A 20,306-nucleotide genomic window follows, 5' to 3' on the forward strand; every position below is an offset into this window, starting at 1 on the left:
AGGACAGCTTTTTCGTTAAATTCTCTGATGATACTGCTCTGATGTCACTCCTCCATGGCGCAGAGTCAGACCACGGACGTGCGCTTCCTGATTTTGTAAAGTGGTGTGACGACAGCCTTCTCGACCTTAATGTTCTTAAAACTAAGGAACTCATCATCGATTTTAGAAAAAAAGGGACAAATACCTCAGTATGCAGGATCCATGGTGAGGATGTGGAGATCGTAAATTCTTATAAATATCTGGGTACGGTTTTTGATTGTCAACTGAAGTTTGAAATTAACTCTGATTCAGTGGTCAAACGTGCCCAGCAGAGAGTCCATTTATTGCGCAGGATTAATTCCTTCGGGGTCTCCAGTTCTATACTGTGCACTGTGTATTTGTCATATATTGAGAGCCTTCTTACCTTTTCTTTCATTTGTTGGTTTGGTAACATTACAGTGAAGGACCGAAACTGTTTAAATAATATTGTGAAAGTCTGCTCCAAAATTATTGGAATTCAAATGTGCGACCTGAATTCTCTTTGGGAGAAACGTGTCCTCCAAAAAGCAAAAAGTCTGATGAACCAACATCATATTCTGGAAGATGAATTTGTTCTTATGCCATCAGGTCGGCGTTACTTGCAGCCCCCCAGAAAGACAAACCGTTACGCAAGATCATTTATTCCTTCAGCAATTACACTACTAAATACTGAGCTGAGGAAATAATTATTGACTGATCTGTTCTTGGCACAATGCACTTTAGGAGCTACGGATATGTGCAATTCATCTTCCATTTATTTATTTATTTATTACTGTGTTTTTATTAAGCACACATTATCTTTTATTCTGGGCTGCTATTTTTATTTTTATTTTTATTTTTATTTTTATTTTTATCTTATTTTTATTTTTCTCTATCAGGACAAGCAGCTATTTGTATTCTTTTTATCATTATCTATTCTGCTTCTGATGTCTTTTTATTTATAAATTGTATTTGGACCCAGACCTCATCGCGTTACTCCTGCTATATACTATTGCTGTGTGAATGGTTGTATGTCTAGATGGTGGATTGTAGAAACTGAATTGCTCTTCGGGGATTAATAAAGCTTTCTGTATCTGTATCTGTATCTGTATAGTTACAGTTTGGATTTTTTAAATGTGCAAAGGTGCAGTACGGTGCAGATTGCTGTCAGAAGGCAGGTGAGGTAGAGTCCCTGTGTGATGGGTGGGTTATGGTCCGGCAGGGGGCATGAGGCGGGGGGTGGGGGGGGTGATGGGCAGAGTTCAGCACCCTGACAGCCTGGGGGACGAAGCTGTTCAGCAGTCTGGTGGAGCGGGCCCGGAGGCTCCGGTACCTTTTCCCCGAAGGCAGGAGACTGAAGAGGGGATGTAGGGGGTAGGAGGGGTCACTGGCAATGCTGGTGGCTCTGCGAGTGAGGCGGGTGTGGAAAATGTCTGTGAGGGAGGGCAGGGGGGCACCGATGATCTTGCTGGCTGTGTTCACTATGCGTTGCAGGGTCTTTCGGCAGGAGGCAGTGCAGCCTCCGTACCACACAGTGATGCAGCCAGTGAGGACACTCTCAATGATGCCCCGGTAGAAAGAACACATGATGGAGGGCGGAACTTGTGCTCTTCGTAGTTTCCGGAGAAAGTAGAGGCGTTTCTGAGCCCTCTTGGCTAGTGATGTTGTGTTATTAGTCCAGGAAAGGTCTTCTGAGATGTGCACCCCCAGGAACTTGGTGCTGCTCACCCTCTCCACAGCAGCACCTTCGATGGTCAGCGGGGGATGCTGGGGGTGACCTCTCCTGAAGTCGACAACAATCTCTTTTGTTTTCTCCACATTGAGGATGAGATTGTTGTCCTTACACCACTGCACCAGTAGGCTCACCTCTCTTCTGTAGTTGGCTTCATCGTTGTTGGTGATGAGGCCCACAACAGTTGTGTCATCCGCAAACTTGATGATGTGGTTGGTGCTGTAGGTTGGAACACAGTCGTGGGTGAGCAGGGTGAAGAGCAGCGGGCTGAGCACACACCCTTGTGGAGCTCCTGTGCTCAGCGTGATGGTCTTAGAGGTGTTGCTGCCAACCCGCACGGTTTGTGGCCTCCCTGTGAGAAAGTCCAGCACCCAGTTGCAGACGGAGGTTTTTAATCCAAGGTGGCTCAGTTTTGGTATGAGTTGCTGGGGAATGATTGTGTTAAATGCTGAACTGAAGTCTAAAAACAGCATTCTTACGTGTGAGTTCTTTGAGTCCAGGTGGGTGAGTGCTGGGTGGAGAGCGGTGGAGAAAGCATCCTCCGTGGACCTGTTTGGCCTGTATGCGAACTGGTACGGGTCATGGGAGGGAGGGAGGATGGATTTGATGTTCTGCATGACCCGCCGCTTGAAGCACTTCATGATGGTGGAGGTCAGGGCTATGGGCCGATAGTCGTTGTAGCTGGATGGGTTAGGGGTCTTCGGGACTGGGATTATGGTGGCGGCTTTGAAGTACTTGGGGACAACAGCTTGGCTCAGGGAGATGTTAAAGATATCGGTGAGGACATCCTTGAGCTCCTCGGCACAGTCCCTTAGAACACGGCCTGGAATGTTGTCTGGTCCGGCTGCCTTACTTGGGTTGATCCTGGAGAGGGTCCTCTTCACACTGGCTGGGGCCAGACACATCACCTGCTTGTTCGGTGGGAGTGGGGACTTCTGAGCCGGTGTGCTGTTGTGTGTGTCAAAGCGGCCGTAGAAGTCATTGAGGCTGTTCAGCAGTGTGATGTCGCTCTCACAGGTCCGTGGTGGGGGTTTATAGTCTGTGAGGGTTTGGATGCCACGCCAGAGAGACTGGGCATCTCTTGTGTCACTGAAGTGTCCAGATATTTTACTGCTGTACTGTCGTTTTGCTTCCCTGATTCCGCGTGACAGGTTGGCTCTGGCTGTTGCTAGCTCTGCGGTGTCACCAGCCTTAAAGGCTGCATCTCGAGCCCTCAGGAGCCTGTGAACCTCTCCTGTCAGCCATGGTTTCTGGTTAGCACGAACAGTGATGGTTTTTCTGTGGGTGACATCATCTATACATTTTGCAATGTATGCTGTGACAGTCTCTGTGTACTCCTCTATGTCTGTGTGGTCGTCGTGGGAAGCTGCTTGTTTGAAGACATCCCAGTCTGTTGTGTCGAAGCAGTCCCTGAGAGCAAAGGAAGCCTCCTCTGGCCACACCCGTACTTCCTTTTGTGTAGGCCTGATGGTTCTCACTCTAGGTCTGTATGCTGGTCTCAGCATGATGGAGATGTGATCAGAGAGACCTAGGTGGGGGAGGGGGGATGCCTTGTATGCCCCCTTGCAGACTGTGTACACTAGATCCAGTGTGTTGACTCCTCTGGTTGCAAAGTCCACATGTTGGTGAAGTTTGGGTAATGAAACCTTTAAATCTAGGTGGTTGAAGTCTCCAGCTATGATTAGAATATGGCTGTGTTTTACATTAGTGCGTAAGACTTTAAAAACCTTTCCGACATAATAATATATATATATAACATAATAAGTCCCATCCAGTGCTTATCTCGACAGATTGGAGCTATAATCCGGGCTAAATGTGAACTAGCTAACTTATTTGCAGCATAAATAGAAAATTATTTTATAGAAAATAAAAAAAAAGTCTTTGTTTATCGTAATCGTATAAAAGACTTGTTTGTAATTATATAATTTGCATAAGTAAAATACTGTTTGGTCGTTTTACTGTATTTTATATTTTCCAACATGCTACCAAGTTGTTAGCTTGCTAACTGCTAGCCTCGGCAGTTTAAATACGCCAACAGTTGCCTAGCAGCGGTCTGTTGTCTGTTGTCTGATTTACGGTCGATGCTTCGGTAACCATTTTGTGTGCAAGACTTTGCAACCAGTGGTTCACGAGTTTCTTTAGAGTCCATCGTTACAGTAAGTAAGTTTACTTGTGCGGTACTTAAGTCCAATTAATAAGTCATCTTTATCATAAGTCTACTTTTATTTGTATTTTCACGTATGCTTCTTTCTACTTCAACTGCTCCACTAGCTTTAGCTTGTAGCTATTTTAAAGGAGATTATGAATGAAAGAAATATTCCGTTCAGTGTTTATCTTGACTACTTTATATATATATATATATATATATATATATATATATATATATATATATATACATATATATATACACACATAAAGGAAAACACACAAAAATCTTTGCTAGCATGCCAGTGAGGCTGTAGCTATGCTCTGAGCTAAATGCTAATGCTCAAATCGGGAAAAACACCTAAAGTCATTTTGACAAGGTCTTTACTGTAATTACGTCCAATTATAAAATACCAGATTAAAGTTCTGAAAGCTGATCGTTACAGGACTTTAAAATATCATTATATGAAATAAAATAAGTTGTTGTACAGTTAAACCACCTGACTGTACATAAAATCAGCTCCACGCCAGGCAGCTATGGTATTTAACTTATAATAGTACAGTAGAATAGAATAAAAAAACACTTGACCAATTTTTTTAATGAGTACATTTATTTGTTCAAGATTTGCGTCTGTACTTTCCTTCTACCAAAGATGACTGGTATGGACTTTTTACTTGTAAGCAAGTATTTTCAAGTCTGCTAGTGTTATTTAGACCAGTATAAGATCTACGGGCTGAGTATTAAAGTACTAAATTACCTTTTGAGAGGCCTAATGGAAATTAGTCACCATAAATTTCACTTTGCCTTTCCCTGATATCAAAACATGTGTTATAACTTAACACCAAGTACAAAGTTGCTGGGAATTAAAGAAAGTATTGTGAAATTAAAATTTAGGTGTGTAACAAACAGAGCTGACTTTAGACAATCCTTGTTGAAAATATTTATGTATATTGTGCACTATTGAAAAAAGAAATTATATGCAGCTGGTTTGTTTCAAATGTTAGTATAGATATAAGGCTCAGAAATACAGCATTGTGGTGGAGCTGAGGTCCCAGAGAGTGACACTTAGCACAAGTACACTGTAGAGTCCACCCAGCCTAGATGAAACCCAGGGTAGACCGGCTCAGTGAATGTGGTGTGGAGGGTGTAGAGGGGGACCAGTGCATCATTAGAGACTCTGTAGAAGGACAACGTCCCTGCTGACCAATCCAGGTAGACTCCCACTTTATTGGAGCTGGATGTAGCAGCTAGAGCAGTGTTCATGCTTCCGTGCAAGATCCTATAGCCGTTGCTGTTGCAATTCAAGCCCCAGGAGGATTCATTCCGGCCTAACCAGCTCTCATCACCTTCTCCTTTCCTGCACATCCTTCTGTAGGCTACGCCTATGAGGGCTCTCCCACTCCACTCCGTCTCCCAGTAGCAGCGTCCTGTCTGTCCCTCCCTACACAACACTTGTGTCCAGTAATCAAACCTTTCCGGGTGATCGGGATATGGCTGTTTAGTCCAACGCCTTGCTTTCCTGTTTTCCTCAGACAGTGAAAGATCTCTGTGTGCTGTGTCTGGGTCCAAGGTGAGTTTGATAGTATCTGATGAATCAGATTAAGAGTGTGAGTTAGTTTTATATGACAGTTAGTTTAACATGTTTAGAAGGAAATAGTCAAGCATGTTGGTTGCTCACATTTCTTTGGACCTGGCTGAATCCTGGACTCACCACACTGCTCCATCCTAAAAGAAAACAGAAGATATGTCTTTATGCAACCTTTATGCATATACAGAAGAACTCCCCAAGACCTGGAAACACACCAATATCTAAAATCAGATTATGAAACCAAATTGTCACCATTCCTATCAAATCTACAGTATTTTTTATTTGAAACGTTTTGTTACTCATTGACTGACACACACATGGTGATACCAACTTATCTATGATAAGATAATTGCAGCCAGCTGATGTATCAGCCGGTCTCTACTCGACTTCATCGCTACCTGAGTTTCTCCAGACTGCATTTTGGGTCCTCTAGTAGAGCAGTCAGCAGCTTTTGACCTGAGTTTCCTGGATGGTTGTAGCTCAGGTCGAGCTCTCTCAGACGGGACGAGTTCAAAGCGGACGCCAGGAAAGTGCATCCCTCTTCAGTCACTCTGCACAGGGACAAACTTCAAGAAAACACACCAATTACATATATTTCACCTATAATAAGGACAGCTGAGTTTGCATGTCTGTCTCTGTATTGGCACTGAATTGACTGCTTGAGTCTTACTCGAGTACTTCAAGTTTACAGTGAGGACTCCCCAGTCCACCAGAGATCTTTTTGACTCCTTCATCCTGAAAGTCGTTGTCGTGGAGATCCAGTATTTTCAGCGGGCAAGAAGCAGAGCTGATGATTGATTCCAGGCTACCAGAGCTGTGCTCTGTTAGGTTGCAGCTCCTCAGTCTGAAAAATAGAAAAGTTAGATGAATATTAAAACCCTTTATTAGTTTGACCCAATGTGGAAAAAAAGAAACACGTTAGAGTGTTGACCTGAGTGTCTCCAGTTTGCTGTTCTTCAGATCATCAGAGAGCTGCATTAGTCCAGCATCTGTTAGGTTGTTGTCACTCAAGTCCAGTACTCTGAGTTGTGATGAACTGATGCCATTCGCCAGCATTTGACAGCAGGTCACAGTGAGGTTACATCCGTTTAGACTGCAGCAGGACAGGCATCACAGGACAGGTCAATAATAACATAAAGATAGTCATTTTAAAACTAGACGTACCAAATATTGTTCATCCCTGATTGGAACCTATGCAAACACACAACATGCATGTTTAAAATATGTTTCCACTCACAGACTGACGCTGAACAGGCCTCAGCACAAGAAAAGGCAATTGATACTTGAGATAAAACATTTGACTGAGCTGTGACCAATTGTGTGGCCACATAGGGGCAGCAGAAACAAGCTGTGTTCACAACACTGACAACACATTTTAATCAGATATAAGTTATCATTGTCCTGTTTTATGCTCAAGACCAAAAAAAATAAATATCTGTCTTTGCCTCTGTCTCTGTCTTTTTGCTCCATTACAGTCATCAGCTAGACTTTAAATTTATCTGACCAATACACACACAACAAAGCTGGTCACATTCTCAAAAATGCTCCATTTGCTTCATTCTCAGTACATTGATGATACCTACATCAAGGCTGAGCTTTTTTTACTCTGTCCTTATGTACTTTGGTTTTTCCATAACCTATTATCTATTTTAAGAGAAAGCGAATACCTTTAAAGTTTCTGCAAGTCATAAATTATTACTGTGAATAACTTACTTTGCCACTCGGGCCATTTTCATGACAGGCAGCAGTCTCAGCAGACCCTCCTCTGACTTGGCGTAGTTGCTCAGTTCAAACACACTCAACTCTTCTTCCGAAGTCAGTAATACAAAAACCAGAGTGGCCCACTGGGAGGGTGAAAGGTTGGCTTTGTTCAGGCTGCCTGACCTCAGGTAGCTCTGGATCTCCTCCACCAGCGAATGGTCGTTCAGTTCATTCAGGCAGTGAAAGAGATTGAGGCACCTGTCTGGGGACATAGAAGCCCTGATCCTCTCCTTTATGTGTTTGATGATCTCAGGTCTGGTCCTTGCGTGTGTTCTGTTGTTGGTCATTAGATGTTTCAACAAAGCCTGATTGCACTCCAGAGACAAGCCCAAAAGAAAGCGCAGAAAGATGTCAAAATGTCCCTCTTCGCACCTCAAAGCCTTTTCTACTGCTTCTTTGTAGAGGATGAGCTCTGACGATTCTCTGAATAGGAATCGTCGTGAAGCCGACGATTTCTTTACCAGGACATTGTCATTGTCGTTGTGGAAAGTGAGGAAGACATACAACGCTGCAAAGAATTCTTGAACGCTTAGATGCACAAAGCAGAACATCTTCTCTTTACATGGTGTCAGCTCCTCGTTGAAGATCTGGGTGTAGACTCCTGAAAACATGGACGCCTGTGTGGCATTGATACCATTCATTATGAGGTCGCTCTCATAGAAGATCAGGTGGCCCTTCTCGAGCTCTTTGAAAGCCAGTTTACCTAAAGAAAGGAGGTTTGTTCTCACAGAGTCTGCATTTGACTCTCGTCTTCCTGGTTGTCTAGGCTTCATGTTCTCCACATACAAGGACAAGAAGTGTATGTACATTTGAGTCAGAGACTTTGGCATGTCATTACTGTCTTTATTTGCCAACTTCTTTTCAAGAACATTTGCCGCCATCCAGCAGAAGACTGGTATGTGGCACATGATGTAAAGGCTCCTGCAGGATTTTACATGTGCGATCACCTGGTTCGCTAAGCTCTCATCAGCAATTTTCTTCCTGAAATAATCGTCTTTTTGCGGATTGTTGAACCCTCGCACCTCGGTCACAAGATCAACATATTCCAGGGGGATCTGACTAGACGCCACCGGGCGTGATGTGATCCAAACGAGAGCCAAAGGAAGCAGTCTTCCCCTGATGAGGTTGGCCAGAAGCACGGCAATTGTGCTTGGCTGCGTCACATCTGACATTATTTCACTTTTGTTGAAGTCCAAAGAGAGGCGACTCTCGTCCAGGCCGTCCAGGATGAAGAGCATTTTGTTTTTATCATTAATAAAGATGGCTGTGTCTTTTATTTCTGGAAAAAAGACAGAGATAAGCTCCACTAGGCTTAAGGTTTTCTTTCTCATCAAATTCAAGTTTCGGAAAGATAGGGGAAATACAAAGTCTAGGTTTGTATTTGCTCTGTCCTCTGCCCAGTCTAGAGTGAATTTATTGACAGAGACAGTTTTTCCGATGCCAGCGACTCCTCTTGTGATGACGGTTCGTACGTGGTCTTCTCGTCCAGGTAGAGGAACAAACAGGTGATTACAGTGGATTGATTTCTCTTTGGACACATGGATCCTGGATGTTGTCTCAATCCGTATCACCTCATGCTCATTATTGACTTGGCCACTTCCACCTTCCGTGATGTAGAGCTCTGTGTAGATTTTATTGAGAGCAATTTTGTTTGCGTCTGTCGATATCCCCTCAAGCAAATGACTGAACTTCCTCTTCAGCGTAGCTTTCAGTTTCTGCTGGCATTCTGCAATCTTAGTGTCTGTAGGAGAAAGTGCATTTGACTATTACTTTGAGCACTGAAGATGTTAATGTGTCAAATTCCTAAATGCTATGAAGTAAAAAGTACTCACATTGAGGATGCAGAGTATCACTGCCATTTGTATTGTTATTGTTCAGTTCATCTGTTGAAGCAATACAGCCTGGAAATGAAGAGAAATATCAGAAGAGCCCCAGTCCAACTTTTACTCACCCCTTCTTCGTTTAATATATCTACCTTGGCCGTTTGAAATGATGTTGATGTTAATGTTGCCTTCAACTATAGACCCAATGAAGGAAGGAGCGATCACACTGCCACCGCTCTGGGCAGTGTAGTTGGGCTGGAAATGCTGAACCGTCGCCTGAATTGAAGGAGCTGGCTCAGACAGAAAACACAATACTCAGCAAAAATAAACAGAGTTTTAGAGCAGACTCTTTGCCCCAAAGAAGACAAATGTCATCCTCACCTTGAGAAACTTCATTTTTTATATGTGCATCTGTCTCTTGCTCCATTTTTTAACAGCTCTTTCATCCTCACGTGGTTTCTGTCAATTGATACTCCTCATCGCTGGTCTTCGTCATCTCAGCCTGTGTAGCAGTCACAGAATTTCACTACACTGAAGAACAAACCACATTCGTCCAAATACAAAACTGAAACAGCTCAGACACTGAGCTAACTCACGGACTGAGTGATATAAGGGACACTTTCATACGTCAGTTTCAACTGCGATTGCATTTGATTCACACGCTCTGACAGCAGCAGCTCATAAGCAGAACTTTCCTTCCTGTGTAAGAAAACAGGAAGTGGTGCTTCTTGTCTGCACAGTCTGGTTTTATTTCAGTCTGCTTAAATTAACTACACCAGTAGAATATTTTATTTGAGTTTCTTTATTGGAAAATGATACATAGACAGAAATACTCGGTAGAAAGGTCAGTTTTATGTATATTTATTTATATTTTACAATCAAGATGTAAATATTTCAGAACAGCAACAAAACAATTTCCTTGAAGGATTAATAAAGTATTCTGATTCTGATTCTGATTCTGATTTCACACACAGGCACAACAAAAACAATGACTCATTTTTAAATCTAAAAAAAACACACACACAGCACACACGCACAAAACCAGGAAGCGGAAGCTTTAAGATAAATGAATATGTTTCACAAGTCTAAATACTAAGTGTGACTAAAACTACTACTACTGTTGTCACAAAGGGTTGTGTTTGTATTTGTAAAGCTTACTGACTTGCTCAGTTGGGGTTTACATCATACGTTTTACTTTTTGGATCATTTTGGATCACTGTAAATCATCCAATATCATGGTTTGTGAACAACAAACACTACATTTGAAGAAATTCCCTCAAAGTTTTTGTGTGCACAGAAACGGATGGATGTTCAGGCAGATGGAAACTGTAAAATTTCCCTTGGGATAAATAAAGTATCTATCTATCTATCTATCTATCTAGCTATCTAATTTAAATTGTAATCTAATCTAAAATTTTAATCTAATTTAATCCATCCAAATGTTTAGGAGTAGTGATTCACAAACTAGCGTGCCTTAAAATGCGGACTTCTCTTTTTCAGTATTACAAACCACAGTATGAAACACATTAGCTCAGCAAGATTTCTGTCCACATCAGTTCAGCACACTCTCCTGGTATGACTCTGGCCTAACATTTCTGGGTCCTCCTGACGGAACAGCCTGATTTCTCTCTCTGTAGCCTTCAACCACTTTCTTCAGAGTTAAATTAATTGGAGGATCAGGGTGATGGATGACACAGTGGGCATTTCTGAGTAATTTTCTTCCTGTGATTTTGCACACAGCCCCTACAGAAGCTGTGGCCACGCTGCAGCACCACAGGCTCAGTGTAAATAAGTAAGCAAATTGAAAAAGACAGATCCTGAGTATAATCTGACTCTTCATGTCTCCGTGTTTGCCTCATAGCAGAAGACAACAACTCATATAACCACTCTTTCACACGTGAAGCTGCTCTGACTGAAAATTAAGAAATAAATCTCAATTAACTCTTTAATTAACTTAACAACAATCAAAAAATACAATATAGAGGGATGCAAAAAATACCAGGACATTTTACATTGAGTTAAGTTCCCTACGAGGTAATTACTTTTCATCCTAATGAAAATGTCGACTACAGTATTTTGTCTACAGCTCCGTCTTCTCCATAGGTCTGCACCAGCTCGTCCACAGTTTCCTCTCTGGTAGCATTCTCCAGCTTGGACTTTGGGATGGCTTTGTATCCCTCCCTGACATTCAGGCCCACGTACCACTGACATGACTTCAGCTCATCTTCACTCAGCTCGTCCAGGTACTCTTTTTAAATGTTTTTTGACTCGATCAGGTCTTCGCTTTCAACTAAGATAGAAGTAAAGTGTTTGGGTTTTTTTTTCTGTGGTTGGATACATTAATCGGGAATCATATTTTTAAAAACACTGAGTAACAATATAAAACTAAACGGTTTTTTACACTTCTGGTCCTGTGTGCTGCAGATGTCCCGGTTGAGCACATTGCGCAACATTCAAGTTACGCACTTTTGGTTTTCATTTATTTAAAGTACATTTATGATCTGATTCAGTTTAGTTAAGTGTTTTTTTTTTGTTTTTTTTTGTATATCTCTTAACGTACAGTCTTACAGAGAGAAACCCAAGAACCTGGTCCCACTTGAGAGAACAGGACGAAACCTCCAATATGACACATGTGCTTAATACATTTGAAGTTACAGTCTCTTGCAAGATGCTAATTTGTTCTCCCATAATGTTTTTGTTTTTTTTTTCTGTAATTCAGTGTGGATAGTTTCCAGTGTCTCACATCTCTGCTGACAAGATTAATTAAACCTGAATACAAATCAAAACAAATGAAATATGGTCTGAACAAGACAAGTGTTTACGGAACGGCAGTGGAAAGCCACTACTACAGTAGTAGTTACTGCTGATCACACTATGATAAATGATTCTAATTCTTCATTGACTTTATTTACTGCTCACGTTTGTTCTTTAGGCCATACTAATCACAAGTATTTTTACTTTGAGGAGTTGTACCTCAATCCTTATTATTTCCTTATTTGGTTTCACTTTTGGAGGTTTACTAACCATTCATCACTGCATTCAACGGACCTCTAGTGGAGAGAGGTATATGCTGCTTGACGTTACCCACATCCATTTGCCCCAGTCTAATAATAGTGTTACTAACAGCAGTGTATAAGGAGGAGAGAAAGTTAACTATGTTGGGAAATACACTATAACTGAACCATGACTCAAGTGTGTCCTGACCTTGAGGAAGGATCCTGCATCAGATTCTAGTTTTAAGACTAATTATTTCAGCAGTTTTTCAACAGTCAAAATAGCTTAAGCATGTTTTGATTTGGTTTGATTTATTATAAACATTAAATATTAACAGAACGACTTAAACAAATCTAAACAATTTTTCAGTATTTCTATGATGTCAATATACAAGCAAGATATCAGGGTTTCACGCACAGACACAACAAAGTCTATGACTGTTACATCTGCAATTATAAAAGGTTCTGCATATTTAGAGTATAATTTGTTGACTTAAGAAAAAATGTAATCATTTCATCCTTGAGTCCAAGTATGTTTTCTGTCAAATTTGAAAAAAATGACCTCAAGGCGCTTCGAGATATTGTGTCCACAGGAATGGATTGAATGGATGTACTGACGGATGGACAACCCAAAACTGTAATTTAGCCGCAGCAGTCATACTGAACTGAACATTTTTTAAAGATTAAATAATAATAAAGATTTAACTGAATCAAGTCAAACCACTCAAGAAATTAAACAGAATTAAAATCAAATATTTAAAAACTAAATAAAAAAGGCAACAATACAATTAATGAAAAAGCCCAAATTATAATAACTGTAGTATTTAGACAATGTTGGTTTCTACCTCAACCACGTCAGGGAGAAACCTTTTATTGACATGTTTCCACTGGTATCTTTTTACTTAAAGTAACGACCCTGAATGAAGCGTGACGGTTTATCATCAGAAGGATCAGAAGACTGGGCTGAGTCGATAATGCGTTGTAGGTTTTTAGCACGCTCTTTTACACTGATGGCCTCTTTGTCATCAGAATGTTTGTAGTTGCCCCTGTTGATGATGGGTCTTTGTTTTTTAGCATGCTCGTTCAGATCATTGGCCAGAGGAGGTGATACAGATGCAGTAGAGGACCTCAAATTAAAAGTGTCTTTGTATCCATGACGAATGTCTTCATCTTCAGTACTTAGGTAGCGTAAATACTCGCTCAGTTGGTAATCCACATAATACGATGAAGATGCAGTAGAGCTCTCAACACTAAAAGAATCTATGGATCAAACAAACATACAATATAAAAACACTCAGTTGGTTAATTTTTTTTTAACAATAAAGGTCTCATTCTGAACGAATTCATAACTGACAATAACCTGGATTTCCTCTGCATCACTGAAACTTGGCACAAACCTCTGGACTACTTTTCTCTCAACCAGACCACACCGACCGGATACACCTATATGGACAAACCCCGATCTGAGGGGCGGGGAGGTGGTGTAGCAGCATTTTACAGGAAGGACATTAAAACATCCACCATCTCCATCCCTGCTGCTCGCTCCTTTGAACACCTTACATTCAAACTCTCTGGTCCCACTCCTGGTCACTGCCATCATCTACCGCCCTCCCAAACCAAACCCCTCCTTCCTCTCTGACTTTTCTGACTTCCTCACCCAGTTATCGGCCATCTCACCTTCCGTTCTTCTTCTGGGGGACTTCAACATCCACATTGACACTGACTGCAAATCTGCCACTGAATTCCTGGAACTGCTACACTGCTTCGACTTCACTCAACACGTCAACTTTGCCACCCACAGCCGTGGTCACATCCTGGACCTGGTCTGCTCCACTGGTCTCACCTTACATCACCTCTCCAGCGTCAACCTCAACATCTCTGACCACTTGGCAATCATCATGGACATCAACATCCCCATTCCCACCGCTAAGGATGAACGGACAATATCTTTCAGAAACCTCAAATCCATCTCCCCTTCAGCCCTTTCTGCCTCTCTTGCTAGTAAAATATCTGCTTCCCCCCCTCCGTTAACTGACAATCCCTCTGACCTCACCAAATTCTACAACGTAACACTCTCCTCCTGTCTCAACCAGCTAGCCCCCATCAAAACTAAAACTGTCTCCTTCACCCACTCCGCCCCCTGGTACACTCCTGAACTACACAAAATGAAATCACAAAAACGACAGCTTGAAAGACTTCACAAGAAAACCGGTTTAACTGTCCATCTACAAGCCTATACAGATTACCTTCAGCAGTACAAGGATGCTCTCAGTACTGCCCGATCCACCTACTACTCTCACCTCATTCACTCTGGCTCCACCAACCCCAAGGCTCTGTTTTCTACAGTAAATAAACTCCTCAAGCCCAGCGACAATACCTCCAACTCATTCACCACTGACAAATGCAACTCCTTTCTCTCATTCTTCCAAACAAAAATCGACACCATTTACAACAACTTGTCCTCCTCTCCTGCCCCCACGGCCTGCACTCCCACTCCCTCACCTGCTCCTCCCCTCCTCACCTCTCAGCCTCTGTCTCAGTTCTCCCCCGTGTCACCAGGGGAACTGCCCAAAATTATGATAGGCATGAAAACCTCTACATGTGTTCTGGATTCCATCCCATCTCACCTCATTAAGGACTCTTTACCAGCCATCTCCACACTCATCACAGAAATCATCAACTCCTCCCTCAGGTCTGGCTCAGTCCCCCGTTCACTCAAACTGGCTGCTATCACCCCCATCCTCAAAAAACCTGGACTCAACCCTGACATCTTGTCGAACTTCCGGCCCATCTCCAATCTCCCCTTTCTGTCCAAAATACTGGAGCGTATTGTCGCCACACAACTCAAAGCCCACCTCTGCTCAAATGACCTGTTCGAACCATTTCAATCCGGTTTCCGTTCCCAACACAGCACCGAAACAGCCCTCCTGAAAGTCACCAATGACATCCTCCTCTCCGCAGACTCCGGCCAGCTCACCATCCTCATCCTCCTGGACCTCACTGCAGCTTTCGACACCATAAATCACACCATTCTCCTCTCCCGCCTTGAGTCCTCCCTCGGCATCACTGGCACTGCACTCTCCTGGCTCAAATCATACCTCTCAGACCGACAACAATTCATCCACATCAACAACTGCACCTCCTCCACTGTTCCTCTGTCCCAAGGTGTCCCCCAGGGTTCGGTGCTTGGTCCTCTCCTCTTCATACTTTACCTGCTCTCCCTTGGCAACATCATTCGCCACCACGGTCTCCATTTCCACTGTTATGCTGATGACGTCCAGCTTTATATCTCCACCAACTCCATCACTCCCGCCACTCTTTCCACTCTCTCCAATTGCCTCGCTGACATCAAATCCTGGATGCAGATCAACTTCCTCAAACTAAATTGTGACAAATCAGACCTAATCATTATCGGCCCCAAATCCCTCAACAACACCACAGACAGTTTCCGCCTCACCATCGACAACTCCACCCTGTCTCCATCCCCCAACAGCCGCAACCTCGGAGTCATCTTTGACAGTAACCTCTCCTTTGATCATCATATCAGTCAAATCACCAGAACTGCCTTCTTCCACCTCAAGAACATTGCCCGACTCCGTCCATCACTCTCCTTCTCTGCTGCTGAAACCCTCATTCACGCCTTCATCACTTCCAGAATTGACTACTGCAACAGCATCCTCTATGGCACACCATCCAAAACTTTAAAGAAACTTCAGTACATCCAAAATTCTGCTGCACGTCTGCTCACCCACACCCGCTCCCGTGATCACATCACTCCTGTCCTCCAGAAACTCCACTGGCTGCCAGTTCCACAGCGTATTCAGTTCAAAATCCTCCTCCTCACACACAAAGCCCTCCATAACCAGGCCCCTTCCTATCTCACTGACCTGCTCCATTGCCACAATCCATCCCGCAGCCTCCGTTCATGTGACGCAAACCTCCTTACTCCACCACTCAAGACCAAGCATCGAACCTGGGGCGACAGAGCCTTCTCTGCAGCTGCCCCCTCCCTCTGGAACTCTCTCCCCAAACACATCCGCGACTGTACCGACCTTCCTACCTTCAAATCTCTGACAAAAACACACCTTTTTAGGTGTTTATTGTGTTTTTGATGTTATATTTTACATTGTTTTGCTGATTTGATGTCCTTTTTATGTAAAGTGTCTTTGAGTATCTTGAAAAGCGCTTTTAAATAAAATGTATTATTATTATTATTATTATTATTATTATTAATTTTGTGACCAGAATGAAAGTCAGTTAATGACCTTTTCTCCCTAAAACTCACCGTGTTTGATAATGCTCTTCATCTTCTCCCAGGTTGTGAACTGGAGGTTTTCCAGATGTTTGGAAACATCTATCCTTGTCTGAGGAAGCAGCTTTGGGTCTGGCAGTGTGTTCTGAGCTCTGGAGTAAATTCACATTTTCAAAGTGTGTGTTAAAGCGGTGATCTCATGTCATGTGTTACTGGTCATTCAGGGTGTCCGTAAAGGCTGTGGAGAGATCACTTTCTAGCTCAGGTGCAGTATAAAAGTGTTGTTTGCCTGTTTGATTATGTGACAGCTAGGTTAACTGTTGCTATCCTAGTCTTTATGCTAAGCTAACTGTCCAGTGGTTGTAGTATATCCTAAAATAATGACCTTTTCTTTAGGGTTAGAGCTAACCCCTAAAGGGTTAGAGCTAAGGTTAGACTGCTCTTTTCTCAGAGCAAGGATGTATTTACAGCCAGTGTGATAGAAAGTACAATTATTGTGACAAATAACTGCTCTGATGGAAGGTACACTTGAAAAACATAAGATGGATAATACCAACCTTTCCATTTCAGTTTTAAAGGTCTGCAAGTAAAACAAGAACTTTGTTAGAAGTCTTCACATTATTTTGTATGATATGATCCTTCCTAAGTTTTATGATCTACCTGTATGAATGAGCTGTCAGCTCCTAAGTCTTCTATGCCTTTCACAATGTCAGAGAGTGACAACCTGTCTCTGCTGAGATCTCTTATCATCTCCATCATACAAATCTTCTGGGTCTCTTCTTCTTTTAGTTTCACTATTCTTTCTTCTTCCTCTTCGATGAGGAAGAGATGAAGCTTCTTGAAGTCCTCGTTAATCTTCTTCTCTGTGTCACAGCTCTGACTCTGTGGGTTACATTGAAATGAGAACTGGTCATGTCTTCATTTCTTAATGAGTTAAAGATTTGACTGAAAAAAGTTGATGATGACAAACCTTAATGTTTTCAATTGATGAATCACAAAACTGTTTGACTTTATCAGAAGCTTCCTGCTTCTCTTTGATGTTCTTGGAAGATGGACATATAGGGTTTTAGATCATTCAGTTTTAAGAGTCACATATAATCAATGCAATAGTAAGTTCAAGAGTTGTCGCCAATAGGCCACGATGGCTAGTTGAGTGCAGTCAACTCAGTAACTAAATACTCACCTGGTTTGACTCTAACCTGACATTTCCATGTCCTCCTGATGGATCAATCTGTCTTTGCCTTTGATGAATTTCACATAAATTTTTCAGAACTAAATTAATTGGAAGATCAGGGTCATGGACGGCTTTCCGACACAATGGGCATTTCTTACAATTTTGCACGCAGCCCCTACAGAAGCTGTGGCCACACTGCAGCACCACAGGCTCAGTGTAAATATGTAAGCAAACTGAACAAGTCAGGTCCCCAACCAACTCTTCATCTGTCTGCGTCTGTCTCGCAGCTGCTCCGATTGCCCCAGTGAAAACCGGCTCTTCATCTCTCTGCGTCTGTCTCGCAGCTGCTCCGACTGCCCCAGTGAAAACCGGCTCTTCATCTCTCTGAGCTGCTCTGCCTGAAAATTAAGAGATAAAAATCATTTAATGAAGTTAAATAACTGAGGTTCAGGAACAGGACCACGCCTCAAACACCCAATTATCCGCACCTGCCTATATAGCCGCACCTAACCTCTCCTCGCCCATTTGACTCAGTTCTCAAACGAGCGTTCGAGAGCACAGACACGATTTAAGAAAACTAGATTACCTTCACCATGAACCGCGAGTTGGTCCTAGACGCATCCGACACCGAATGTTCGACATCCCGTCGATCATTCCCAATTCTCCTTCTTCCTTCTACTTCAATCCGTTTGCCTCCAGCTAGCCACCTCTCCCGACTACGTTCCATTGTCCAAGTTCCTCAAAACCTCGTACATTATCCTGCATCCAGCGACTACGACCTTCATTTTCCACCTCCTCCACTCGGCGTCGCTCACCTGAGCCACGTCCCCCCCTGAAACCGCCATAGCCAGCCGGCAACAAGACGCCGTAACGGCCACCCCTCTATCGGTTCCCCTCCGGCCAGCACTCCTCTACGCCCGACTACCCAGCATTCTTTCCTCTTCCCATCCTTCAGTCATTTTGAACATGGTGCCTATAGCTCCCTCATTCTCATCCACTTCAAATACCTCCACCTCGGTATTTGCTAGCCACGTAGACCGTTCTCTTCAGTCGAATAAATTTCCTACCTATCCCTCTTATCCTCCCTCCCCATCCCTAACCCAGCCTCCCTCCCCCAAAGATCTTCCCCATTTCTTTTGCCTCCCACTCCTTCTGCAGCAGCACGTTCCTCTCTTCCAACAGTCTGCCCATTACCAACTTCACATTGGCAACCACCATTCCAGCCACTCGCCCAGTTCTAACACAACGTCCGTCTCCCATCTCCACTGCTTTTTCTGAAAATTCTGAAACTAGAATCTCCAAAACGATCAAGAGAACTTACACCTACAAAATTCGCTCTAGCCGTTCCCCTTTTTAGAGACGTTATATGCTCGTCATTTCCAGACCGCAGAGCAGAACTCGACGATTATATATCCTTATTCTAGACCTCGCATTAAGATTCGCAGGCACTGGCTTTTGTCATTACCATGTCCTTTTGCTTCCCAGGCTGCAAGAGACTACAGCAATTCAATCTGGGCACATACTGGAGCTGTACTGTAGAGTGTTGCTTCTCGCCCTGCCATCTCTCGCCCCCTTTGCAGCGCTCCGTCACACCCAGCCACAGAATGCATCGTCGTCGCACCTCTCCCTCGTCCAACGCCAAACATCCAACCCCAATCCGCATTTTCTCACCCTTCTCCAGCCTCTCCAACTCCTCCCATCAATCTTTCACCCTTGATCCAACTTGCAGTCACCCCATCAGTTGGTCTCACCACACTCACGTTAGGGGTGTGCCATCCAAGGCACCTCACGATTCGATTCGATTACGACTCCAAGGTGCTACGATACGATTGTTCAATGACCACTGCGATTATTACAATTATTATGATTATTGCGATTTTCGATGCATCTTTTTCCCATTCAAGATTTCTATAGAGTTCTTTAGCGTCACTCTGAACTCTATTTAATCCCAAGCATCTGGCCACCAGAAAAACTTTTCCGTATTTCTTTGCTAATTTCCATTTCCTTCTAGCTCCCAGACGTTCTAATTGGCAGCTTCTCTCCCTCCTCAGCCATCTTGATCTCACCATCTGCATCGTTCCCCAACGTCAACCTTTCTTTTAGCGTCCCAGGTCACCGGCCTCTGCCGCTCCTTCCCTCCTCGATTCCTTCACCCTCGACCCAACCTGCAAAATGGAACTTAAAATGTGGCATCATTTCCTGTTTTCTAGAACAGTATTTCTTTCTTTTATGACGACTTCATCTCCCAGCCCAATGACATCCAGCTTTGCACAGATGCAGTGCCCTCTCTCAGATTTGAAGGATACTACAGGAGTCTATGATTCGCTTCTCAGTGGCCACCAGAAATGTTCTCACTGTCCCATTCCTCTGCCCCGTATGAGATATACCCCATCGCCATCGCTTCCCTTCTTTGGGGGCATGAGTGGTTAAAGGTTATTCCCATCCACTCTGACAACATAGCCACCACCAACATCATAAATAAAGGCCGTTCCAGATCCCTCGAAACAATACAATTCATGTGCAGACTCACTCTAATCTCAGCCCAACACCAATTCATCATACGTCAGCATCACAAGAATCCATCTTAAACAACCTTTAACCCACCATGCTTTCTTTATACTACACCGGTTGGAACTGCTTTAAAGCTTTTCGTGCATCCCTTCATTTGCCGTTCCTTGCATTAGATGTTGCCTTATTTACTAGCTTTATAACGCACACCTATTCTATTCAAGAAATCAAAACTACCATCCAAGTCTATATCAGCGGCATCAGTTTCTTCATTGAACCGATCACCAGAGTTCCTTGCCCTACCATTTCCATTCTCACGTCAGCATGTTAAT

At 43.1% G+C, this 20,306-nt stretch overlaps 1 protein-coding gene across 1 annotated transcript; it reads right to left on the reverse strand.

Annotated features, from left to right (window-relative positions):
* Positions 1 to 4,638: 4,638 nt before the first annotated feature.
* On the reverse strand, positions 4,639 to 9,653 carry LOC311503912 (NLR family CARD domain-containing protein 3-like). The gene is made up of 9 exons (XM_084566822.1): positions 9,429 to 9,653; positions 9,200 to 9,337; positions 9,057 to 9,125; positions 7,177 to 8,965; positions 6,395 to 6,556; positions 6,134 to 6,307; positions 5,862 to 6,029; positions 5,554 to 5,600; positions 4,639 to 5,461 (listed from the first exon to the last, which is right to left on the reverse strand). Exons 1-9 carry the CDS (start codon positions 9,472 to 9,474, stop codon positions 4,941 to 4,943), a joined length of 3,114 nt encoding a protein of 1,037 aa, XP_084422948.1. The 5' UTR covers positions 9,475 to 9,653; the 3' UTR covers positions 4,639 to 4,940.
* Positions 9,654 to 20,306: the final 10,653 nt, after the last annotated feature.

Source organism: Chelon labrosus, assembly GCF_963514085.1.
Source record: "Chelon labrosus genome assembly, chromosome: 19".
Classification (NCBI taxonomy): domain Eukaryota; kingdom Metazoa; phylum Chordata; class Actinopteri; order Mugiliformes; family Mugilidae; genus Chelon; species Chelon labrosus.